We start from the raw sequence: 11859 nt of genomic DNA on the forward strand, positions 1-11859 counted from the left end.
TATTAACTGTATAATAATTACTGATAACCTTTAGGAAGACTGTAGATCTTATTTTATTTATGACATGAAGTTTATTTATACATTTTTCAAGATACTAGCATTATTTATCACACCAGTCAGCAGTCAGGTGATGCACATCAAATCACCAGCATCACCCACATAAAAATAAATGTCAAACAGGGTTTGTCCACCATAAATTCCTAGAGCGGAACAAATGCTCAACAATATTTCACTATTTTATGGGCAGTTGTGATTCTGGCAGTCTTATTAATGTTGGACAAAGGTTGACCATATAGGTGAGGTGCTTCCTCATAGCTGTGTCTGTGTAAGTTCAGGAACGTCATGTAACTTTTATAGTAAAAGGAACAAGGAGTGCTCTGACATGTATTACGTATTTTTCTCAGGATAATGAAGTAGGCCTACATTATTAATCATGTGTGGGAAATTGTGGGAATTACAGGTATGATGTGCATCAGATACTAGAAATATATGGAACAAATACTTAACAAAAATACAACAATGTAAAAGGGGGAAAAAATTAGCTGATCATTTAAAAAAATAAAAAATGTTTATTGTCTTAATGTCCTGGGATAAAATAGTGAAGAAGTACCAGAGATAAGATTTAAATAAAATTTAAGACCATTTTTATATGGAGAACATGTTGTCCTGTCTTTCTATAAAACTATAAAAACATGTCCCTCCCTTTACGCTGCTTCAGAAAGTCGCTTAATAAACATAAATAAACAAGTCATATCTTTGATCGTTTCACATTTACTATGATGATTAGCCTAACCCCTGCTACAGCTTAGCAATGTGCATGACCTTGGAGCTGGTAGCTTACTAGCTATGTTTGCATGATATTGAGATTTGATATGGTGTTTTACAGTTGGGACACAAAAGCAGCAGGTTTGAACCATTTGGTTAAGTGGGAGTAGAGGCAAATTTGAAATTGAGTTCTCAGAGAAATGTCATATTATACAAAATTGTGCACTGTGATTGGGCGAGCATGTGTACTAACCTGTAGTTATGGACCTGCTATTTACCTACTGTGGATTTGAACCACATGACTAAGTGAAACCCAGTGGATATAAAGATAAAACCATGAAAGGTAAATTCATGAAATTCAAATAATCATCTATTTTAAATAATGATGTACTGTGTAACACAACATTTTACATTATTTTGTACAGTATTTTGTAGTACTAAATCTAATGTTTTCAGAGTCGGTTTTCTAAATTGCACCCATTAAATGTGAAAATATTCATTTTATTGAGGGGAAAAAGTCCAACTTTACCACAGTTTTCATTGTGGAGTTCTCACAAATCTTAGTTAAAATTGTCAGGATACTTCACCCTGAATCCTCACACATTCCTTACGTGACAATAATTTCATCAAACATCTAAACAGATAAATAAATGTTTAGTGTACGTGCCCTTTCAAATGCATTCTTAAGATTGTCTCACTTTGAGACAAATGAGTCCACAGTTATACACAACAACATAAGGTCTACAAAGCAAAGCCAAGACCCCTACTGGCAAACTGAGAGTCCAGAGACTGACAATGTGAACTTTCGTTGAGATTTCATCGACATTCACCTTGAAAAAGGAAATAAAATCCCCCATTTGGGAGCTTTAAGAAAGTGTCAGGAGAATAACTCAGACATTGGTGAGCTCAGCAGCAGAAAAATGTCGAACTGGGCAACGCTCTCGTTGTAGTGAGACCTCCTGAAGTCCATTCCTTGGAAATGACCCGGATCTGTTCTGGTGACTGATCTTCCGTCCAGTGAAATTCTTTGGGCTGAGACCGAGCTGCTGCTGTAGAAAGTAAATTGATCTATCAGATTTCTGATTCACTGGTGCTACAAGCATTTGACTTTCAAGAATTATTCAAGCAATACTACAAATCATCAGTCTCTGAGGATGCATTGTTATTGAGAACTACACTTGAAGGAACTAAAGAGCAAAGGCCTTGAAAAGAGAGCACACAGTGGTTGTGCAAAAAGATTTATGCAAAGGTTAAAGTGTTAACTAACTACATTTAAATGAACTGTTCGCCCAAAAATTCTGCCATCATTTACCTTGTGTCATTCCAAACTATGGAACACACAGAACACAAAAGATGATATTCTGAAAAACACTGGGAACCAAACAACACTGGAGCAAATTGACTTCCATTGTATGAACAAAAAACACATTCTTTCAAAATATCTTCCTTTATGTTAGAAAGTTTGCAGTTTTGGAACGACACAAGAGTGAGTAAATGATGATAGACTACAAATACTGCAATCCTTTTTTTAATTTAAATAATAGTAAAATTATATATTGTTGCATATATATATACTGTAAAACAATAAAAATCGGATTTATTTTCTTTTTCAGAACATACATTTTAATTTCTTTCTTTTAATGTTCCCATCCGTACATGTTCTTGACGACTTTCAAATGATTTACCCTTAAATGTGGCTAGGTATGTGACGGTATCAAATTTTCATGTTGTGATAATTGCCGATACACGGTATTATCACGGTATTGAAATAAGTTGCAAAAATGTGTTGTAATAATATAACAGGTTTAAAAACTTTTTTACTTAGAACAAACAGAACTGACCATTTAAATACAATAAAGTAATACACAAAAATGTATAAAGTAAACAAATGTTTCAAACAGATTAAAGTGCGAAAGAATTATTATTTAATGTTAGTTAATGCATTAACATTAACAATGAGCAATATTTGTTACAGAAGTTGTGTGACCGAACAATTATCAAACAATATCTAGGGCACGTTGTAGTCTAGATTCAAATGTAAAAAGGTTTGAAAATAAATAGCCTATTAAGTCTATGTATTTAAGTATTCAGTGCTTAAATGCCTAAATGTGGCATTTGTATGAGTTTTAAAAATGTATGATTCATCTTTAGTGTTCTACCTTCACCCTCCTTAAAGACTGCTGATCGTCATGACAACTGGGTGATGAGCTGCTTAGAGAACTTTGCCGGTGAAGTGTGGGCGGAGTCCCCAAAGGTTCGACTTCCTGATCAAGCCCTGCCCTGCTGACACAGACATCAGAGAAATCGGCATGACTCGACCATCTCTTGATCTTGTATGACAATGTATTCAAAGAGACATTTATTCATTGAGACACGCATTTGTGGAGTTAGACACATACAGTACAGCATCATTGTACTGTATGTGTCTGTGCCTAACTCTACAACAATACTAACAGACAGACAGTGCCTCTCTCCCGTTCTCTTACCTGGCTGCACTGACAAGTGCTTTCATCTCGTCATTCAGGTGATGACGGACCATGTGCTTGTTGCATGGAATACATAAAGCTGTCGCCATGGTGTCAGAGCTGAAGGAGGGATCCAACACCATGATGGCGCCATGAACCCCACTGTTCTGAAGATTGTCAGCAAACTCCTAAATGAAAAAAATATGTTTTTCTATATGCACCTACACTTTCTCTGTTAGCACTGCTGTTCTCTCTCAGTGGTACCTTCAGATCAATCTCTTTGATCCATTTGATGATGCGATGACAGGTCCACACTACTGGGTCTGTGTTCTGATTCCCACACTCTGATCGCCTGGACTGCAAAATCTGCAGCAAAACCGTTTTTTGGTTATTTGTGGTTTAGCTTCATTAACTTACTATAGAGACCTTTATAAAATCAGAGTATGTTTTTCCAAGCTGGGCTGTTCTGATGTGTGTGTTTGTGATGGTTGTTGTTGCCTTTTGGTAAGGTTTATTTAGTGCCATGTTATGAATTCCCATCATGCTGTTCTTCTGGTTTATGTGTGTGTGTTTACCTCTTTGTCAAAGTTGAGCGTGTGTAGCAGCTGTATTCCCAGCAGCAGGCTGTTCTGGTGGGCTTTTTTAGACACGTGCAGATGCTTCTCAAGGTCAGTGTGTGTGAGTGTACTTAGAAGACGTCCATCGACAAGGTGAGTGTGGAAGAACTGGGAATATTGAGGGAGTCCCACATCAGTCAGCCAGGCCTGAGCCACCCAGTGGTGATCCAGATCAGCTGCTTTAGAAAGGCTGAAACACATGGCCACGATAAAGAAAATTAAAAATATTTTATAAATCTAGAAATAAATTCTTAGAAATGCACTCTTTGTGTTCATGCTGGTTTCATATGGTTTTGATACCATTTTCAAGAAAGGTTACAATTCAAAATTACAATTCCAAAAACTCTAAAAAGAAAACAAGTGACAAGACATTGTCTTTGTTTCGTAATCAACATTATGACACAAATGTTACAGACTGAACTTAACTTGTACTAAACCCGGATTATTCATTTAATAATTGTTTTAATATTTAAAAATGATAAAAATAACTTCCACAAATATCATGAATTATTAATAATGACATAACACAGTGATGCTATTAATAACATAATACAGCAGCATTAAGTTTTTGGGGAGTCACACCACTTGACCTTAAAGGGATAGTGAGTAATTTACTCACCCTCAGATTTGTTCATTATAAACCAATCATATCTATTCAGAAGACTTTAATTCATATTAATTAATTTTACAATGCCTTTATTACTTTTGGGGGGGCGGGGTCTTCTAAGTTTTGGTTACCTGGACTTTCAGCGGAGGGAATGAAACCTCTTAGGTTTTGTTAAAAAAATATCTTGTGTTCTTAAAAAATGTCTTAAAAATAATTTGTGTTTTGAATGTTAACCAGTCATATGGGTTTGGAATGACATGAGGTTGAGTAAATGATAACAGAAATTTTTTATGAACTATCCCCTTCACATTTTACAATCTTAAACTTGATTTGCCATCAAAAAGAATTGTCTGATATTTTTAAGAGACCTATTTACCTTGACACACAGTAATGAGAATCTGCAGGGGTTCTCTGTATGATGTAATCTTGTTATTATCATTATTATTATTTATGTGTGTCTCACCCTCAATCTCTTTGATCCATTTGATGATGCGATGACAGGTCCACACTACTGGGTCTGTGTTCTGATTCCCACACTCTGATCGCCTGGACTGCAAAATCTGCAGCAAAACCGTTTTTTGGTTATTTGTGGTTTAGCTTCATTAACTTACTATAGAGACCTTTATAAAATCAGAGTATGTTTTTCCAAGCTGGGCTGTTCTGATGTGTGTGTTTGTGATGGTTGTTGTTGCCTTTTGGTAAGGTTTATTTAGTGCCATGTTATGAATTCCCATCATGCTGTTCTTCTGGTTTATGTGTGTGTGTTTACCTCTTTGTCAAAGTTGAGCGTGTGTAGCAGCTGTATTCCCAGCAGCAGGCTGTTCTGGTGGGCTTTTTTAGACACGTGCAGATGCTTCTCAAGGTCAGTGTGTGTGAGTGTACTTAGAAGACGTCCATCGACAAGGTGAGTGTGGAAGAACTGGGAATATTGAGGGAGTCCCACATCAGTCAGCCAGGCCTGAGCCACCCAGTGGTGATCCAGATCAGCTGCTTTAGAAAGGCTGAAACACATGGCCACGATAAAGAAAATTAAAAATATTTTATAAATCTAGAAATAAATTCTTAGAAATGCACTCTTTGTGTTCATGCTGGTTTCATATGGTTTTGATACCATTTTCAAGAAAGGTTACAATTCAAAATTACAATTCCAAAAACTCTAAAAAGAAAACAAGTGACAAGACATTGTCTTTGTTTCGTAATCAACATTATGACACAAATGTTACAGACTGAACTTAACTTGTACTAAACCCGGATTATTCATTTAATAATTGTTTTAATATTTAAAAATGATAAAAATAACTTCCACAAATATCATGAATTATTAATAATGACATAACACAGTGATGCTATTAATAACATAATACAGCAGCATTAAGTTTTTGGGGAGTCACACCACTTGACCTTAAAGGGATAGTGAGTAATTTACTCACCCTCAGATTTGTTCATTATAAACCAATCATATCTATTCAGAAGACTTTAATTCATATTAATTAATTTTACAATGCCTTTATTACTTTTGGGGGGGCGGGGTCTTCTAAGTTTTGGTTACCTGGACTTTCAGCGGAGGGAATGAAACCTCTTAGGTTTTGTTAAAAAAATATCTTGTGTTCTTAAAAAATGTCTTAAAAATAATTTGTGTTTTGAATGTTAACCAGTCATATGGGTTTGGAATGACATGAGGTTGAGTAAATGATAACAGAAATTTTTTATGAACTATCCCCTTCACATTTTACAATCTTAAACTTGATTTGCCATCAAAAAGAATTGTCTGATATTTTTAAGAGACCTATTTACCTTGACACACAGTAATGAGAATCTGCAGGGGTTCTCTGTATGATGTAATCTTGTTATTATCATTATTATTATTTATGTGTGTCTCACCCATGTCCTGATTCTGCATCCCTGTAGTCTTCAATGGCCAGACGGAGTTTCCTGCGGTGCATTGAATTACTGATACCTAAAACAAACTCCAGGTCCTCATCCCTAAGAACTAACAAGACCTAAAAAAAACACACACAGATTAATGTGTAATTCTAACATTCACAAACACTGCTTGTTTAAATAGCCCAAAGCATTCAGAGCTGATAGGATCAGCTTTGTATTTTGGGGTATAATTTTATAGACAGGTGTAGACAAGTGTTCATGTATCATAAAAACAAGGTCACGTCTACCTTCCCACTTTTAACGTTGTCTGCACAGGCCCGTATGTACATCGGCATGGCCATGATCACCTCCAGCCACGCCTGCACGGTTCCTGCACGCCAACTGGACATGGGGGCAGTCCGCGCGAGCTCCACCTGCTGAAGCCGATCCAGATGCTCCTCGCATTCTGATAGGCTCACACTGAGGCGGGCGGGGCTTGATAAACTGTCGGAGTCTAGATTAGTGGATGACGGGAGAGGGGCGGAACTTAATGCGAGTTTGTTTTCTATAATTTATGAGCATAATCACCGTGTTTTCTCAGGTGAAGATAAATATGTATACGGTACCATAAACACAAAATATATTAATTCAGAGATAAGAAGGTAGATAAATGTTTTGGAACACATTTTTTTCCATTTACATCATAGTTTTTTTTGAGAACCAACCTCTAAAGCGACTGTTAAAGCGCCTTGTGTGCGAACCAATAAATTCACCAGTAGACGGCAGCACTAAACCGCATTCAAAAACTGCGATCAAGTGTTGTTTCGAAAAGCAAAGCAATGCTTACTTAGAATCAATCTTAAGTGTATGGGTCCAGAGGTTGTAAATTAATGACTGACAAAACAGATAGCTACTGCTAAGTGCTTGTAAAGAGTAAATGTTGATGGAAAAGACAAACAGTCTGGTCTGGTTTTGCCAGATATTCATAAGATATTAATATGTGAAACCTTTTTTTCCTCCTTCTCTAATAGTGTCATTATCAGGACTGTGGGGTTTGCACATCACCAGGAGCTAATGAGCCACTGCAGAGAAAAACAATGTTTACAGAATTCATCCTGTGCCAAAATGACTGAGAGCCCCATAAAGACTTCAAAGTGAGATAAAAAGGACGAATGGGTTAAACAACCACACATACATACAGATAAATGCCCCATGTGGTTAAGGATATTTAGTAATTATTTAGTTGATTATGGTCACACGCTCTCTACTACCTGAGCCAAAGACAAGCTCAAGTGCCAAAACACAATTACAAAGAGCGAAGAACTCAGCCACACACTGTTCAGTATTTTTGATTTTATTTCAAAATAGTCTGTAGTTATATAACTTATAACCATTTTCATTTCCATGCCATTTAGAGTTCCATGCTATTCAGCACCAGCCTGAGCCAAACGCAGCAGGGAAACGAGAGCCGTCTCTCCATCTCCAGCTGATGAAGAACTCACTACATGCTCTGAAAACTCATTTATTTCTTCATTTCATGTCAGTGCAATATTGAAATGTACACAATGGTAAGAATTTGCCACTGATTGATAGCTAGCATTGATTTCAGAAAAATAAAAATAATAGACTATAAATACAAAGTTTAATGGTGAAACGCCCTGTAGAGTAAAGGTAATCTAGTTCCCAGTTGTAAAGCAACATGGGAAACTACTGTGGAGCTCTATGTCATACCCTGCTTTATTAAAGGTATAGTAATCATTTCCATGACAACTATTAACTAACTGAGTTTTTATTATAACCAGTGATCTGGGTTTTGTATTTCCACACAGTTCTCAGATCAGTTTTTGCCTCCTGGTTAATGTTGTTGTGAAGGCAGTTGTCAGAGTTAGTGTGTGTAATGGTGATTATAAACTCTCCTGTGGGAAAGGCAGGACGAGCCACTGCTCACTAAAAGTCACACACTACATCAAATGTCCAAATGTCAGAATATGCTGCAGTTAGATGAATAGATATCTTTTGGATCACAGTGTGAAATAGCAAATGTCTTTTTTGGGTTTTCATAATAATATCGAGGGTCCCGCTGACTTCCGACAGGAGAGCTCCATCAATATGTTTAACACACGGGTTTAAAAACAGCTGAGACAATGAGCGTTAAATGATATAAAAGGCATCTGGAAACACTTACAAGCACTGAGTGCACAATGACAATTATTTACACATTCAGCAGTCTTTCAAGTTTCCAGTGAGATGCTAAAGTGGGTATAAAATTAACAGACACACACACACACACACACACACACGCACGCACGCACACACACAAACTCTGGGCAGGTTTGGGTCTACTGTGGCACAGTTTGGAATCATTGTACGGTCAAGCTTGTGCTCATAAAGATGGCAGCGATAGAGAGGGACACACACACAGAGAAACGAGTGGGGGGGGGCTCTCAGCAGCGTCACCAGTCAGCATCCTCCTCTATGTAGTAGTCAGGTGTGTTAGTACCATCAAACAGAGTGGGGTCCAGAGACTTTCTTTGCTTTCCTCGACCAAACACCCTCGACAGAGAGCCCAGACCCATCCTCTCTTTCTTCTTTCTGCGTCTCTGCTCCTCTAGATCCTCTAGAGACTGGAAACAGAGATAAAGAAATAAATAATAAGCAATAGAAGCAAAGGTGATTCATCAAAAATGAGCAGAGAAACTATTCTGCATCATGGCACAATACACATGAAGGTTGTCACAATATCTTAATCTCACAGAACAATAACAGCTAAAGAATCAGAATACCACTCAAGATGTGAAATGAGAGTTCTACTGTGGTTTGAAATATTTACAGTTTAAATAGATTTTATTATTATTATTATTATTATTACTACAAGTCCTTTTTTTGTAATTTTGTTATTGCAGACAAAACTTTACTTTATGTAATGCAATACATTTGTAATAATTGTAACAATAATAATATTGCTATAACTTTAGATTCAGATTAATGACAATATTTAATTATTTTAAAAATTATTACAATTTGAATAATAATAATAATAATCCCTATATTGTTTTTGTTATTTTGTCATTGCAGACAATTTTTACTTACATTTTATCAAGGAAATAATATTGGAAACCATGTATGTAACACAATGCATTTTTAATAACAGTAACAATAATGATATTATTATAATTTTAGATTACAATTAATTGTAGTATTTAATTATTAGAATTATTACATGAATAATTAATTGAATTTTAATAATAATAATAATAATATAGTCCTTTATTTTTTTTTAAATTTTGTTATTGCAGACAAATTTTGACTTAAATTTTAACCAAGTAAAGAATATTAAAAATAGTTATGGTAACACAATTGACACTGTGACAAATTGTTAGATATGTTTGTAAGTCTCTTTGGATAAAGAGTCTGCTAAATGAGTATATGTAAATGTGCATGTAAATGTATTGTGGTTTAGATGTCATGTAAACAGTACCATGCCACATGTATTACATTTGTCCATTTGTGCATGTGTTTTGCAATGCAAAGAGTGTCACAGTGAGTGGAATGCTGTGTCTGTCTTACATTGCAGAGGGAGTGTGTTCTGTGTCGTGGTGAATCTGAAGGTGTTGAGGATCTCTCTCCCTCCATCAAAGAGGCGTCTGAGATGACTGACGGTTGTTTAGAGTGACATGGACTGATCCTGGCTGCGGCTGATGACATCATGCTGATGCTGTCAGCATCGCACACGCATGGTGATGCTTTTAGTACTAACAGACACAAACATTAGGAGAATTAGGAGGCTGATTTTAACTCAGTTTCCATCAGTAATTCTCAGCTTTGTGGTTCAGATTTTTAAACAGACAGGTCTTTGCTGTATGTATGTTTACCCTGTCTGTCCATTGAGTGGTAAAGGTTTTGTTGACTCTGTCGTATCGCCGCAGTCAGAGGAAGCTCTGCATGCATCGCCCACTCTTGGTTGCCGTTGACGACAGTCTCTGTGGGCATGGCCAGTGAGTGTCGCTTAGGAACATCCTTAGTGAGAGTAGCCAAAGACTGTTTTGCCTGGAACACACAAACAGATTTAATTAAATACGGTCCACTTCCTTGTCTAAAGAGAGTGTTGTAAACAAATGTAAAATGTGTGAAAATGAATGTGTAGTACTGCCCAGAATAACTGCTCCAAACGCTTCACAGTAGTGCCAGTCTGGAGCTAAAGTCATATATATATAATTTATATTGTGTGTGTGCATTTTATAGAAATATATATATATATTTTTTATTTTTTTTTTATTTTTTGTCTGTTTCTCCACATTTTTCATTTGTATGTGTATGTCTGAAAAACTGGGCAGATTCTATGTTGGGCCTAGTTTAAAATCATTTTAAACCACAATCATGCCAGAAAACAAGCCAAAAAGAACACCACCACCACCACCACCACCACCACATCTTCAGTGGTTTAGAATGATTCCCAAGCTCCTAAACATTCTACTAAACTAGCATGCAAAGAAGAACATTCACGCTCACAGTGATGGAACAGAACCACTCATGCTATTTCCATTCGATATACACAATGAGTTTGTTCTCAAAACAAAATACACGTGCAACCAATCAAGTTGACCATATTGGATGAGGAGTCAAAACTGCAGACCAATCAAAGAGGGACTTGGGGTTGAGTGACAGGCCTGGCTGATCTTACCGACACTGTTTTAGGTGAGGCTGGTCTTTCTGGAGATCGAACAAACACGCGACTCTCAAGTTTCTGAGCCATAAAGTTACTCATCTGTTAAAGAAACACACACAACAAAAGCGCACACGGACACTCACACACAACTCAACACTGACATTTTTGAGCTACTCAGTTGACAGATTGTTTGAAGACACATGAAGACATTCTAAACAAGATGAACACGTCAAATATCTCTAGACTCACTCATCCACTTAGAAGACAAAAAGTAGGATACCCTGCTTTTCTAAACTCTGTGTATCTCACCATAGTCAGTTCAGCCTCCAGCTCCTTGATCCTGTTCTCATCGATGATAGTCAGAGATATTGACGATCTCATTCTTGTTTCTGAGGCAGCGCGCCGGGCTCACCATGGAGCATGCGGTCCGGAGTGCTGTATGACTGATGTATCTGTTTAATTTAAATTTACTCCAAATATATGAACTTACCTGTTTTAAATACTTTAAAACAAATCTTTTTCCCTTGCCAGAACTCTCACTGCATCCTCGCTCTCCTGCAACACATAAATAAGAAGTGTGTGTAATACTGAAGCATGTGTGTAAGTGGGAATTTATGCATGTTTAAAGTTTTATGCTAGTATGAATGCATGAGATATGCATGTATGCGAGTAAAATACTTTTCGGTGTTGCTCATAGTTGCGTATGAAGTCTCGTAGCTGCTCCTCACGGCTCTCCAGTGTTGTGTAGAGCTGCTGCATCTGATTCACCAGATCAGTTCTTTCCAACCTCAAACGCTTCCTGTCTGCCTTCATTGCTAGGGAAAAAGAAATACAAAAGAATCAGATATACTGTAGATAAAAAATGACTGTAAAAAT

At 36.7% G+C, this 11859-nt stretch overlaps 1 protein-coding gene across 1 annotated transcript in view; it reads right to left on the bottom strand.

The window, feature by feature from the left end:
• Positions 1-72: 72 nt before the first annotated feature.
• LOC107680131 (kazrin-A-like) overlaps positions 73-11859 on the bottom strand; it is a 46447-nt gene continuing 34660 nt past the window's right edge. Inside the window, exons 5-16 of the mRNA XM_016475906.1 lie at positions 11662-11798; positions 11495-11538; positions 10190-10488; positions 9885-10069; positions 8818-8941; positions 6626-6831; positions 6336-6454; positions 5224-5455; positions 3495-3596; positions 3252-3418; positions 2925-3045; positions 73-1814 (exon numbers count right to left, since the gene is read on the bottom strand). Coding sequence (XP_016331392.1) covers positions 1656-1814; positions 2925-3045; positions 3252-3418; positions 3495-3596; positions 5224-5455; positions 6336-6454; positions 6626-6831; positions 8818-8941; positions 9885-10069; positions 10190-10488; positions 11495-11538; positions 11662-11798 — 1895 coding nt within the window. The 3' untranslated portion in view covers positions 73-1655. The remainder of the gene's footprint in view (positions 1815-2924; positions 3046-3251; positions 3419-3494; positions 3597-5223; positions 5456-6335; positions 6455-6625; positions 6832-8817; positions 8942-9884; positions 10070-10189; positions 10489-11494; positions 11539-11661; positions 11799-11859) is intronic.

Source organism: Sinocyclocheilus anshuiensis, unplaced genomic scaffold (genome assembly GCF_001515605.1).
Source record: "Sinocyclocheilus anshuiensis isolate Anshui unplaced genomic scaffold, SAMN03320099.WGS_v1.1 scaffold13, whole genome shotgun sequence".
Taxonomy (NCBI): Eukaryota; Metazoa; Chordata; class Actinopteri; order Cypriniformes; family Cyprinidae; genus Sinocyclocheilus; species Sinocyclocheilus anshuiensis.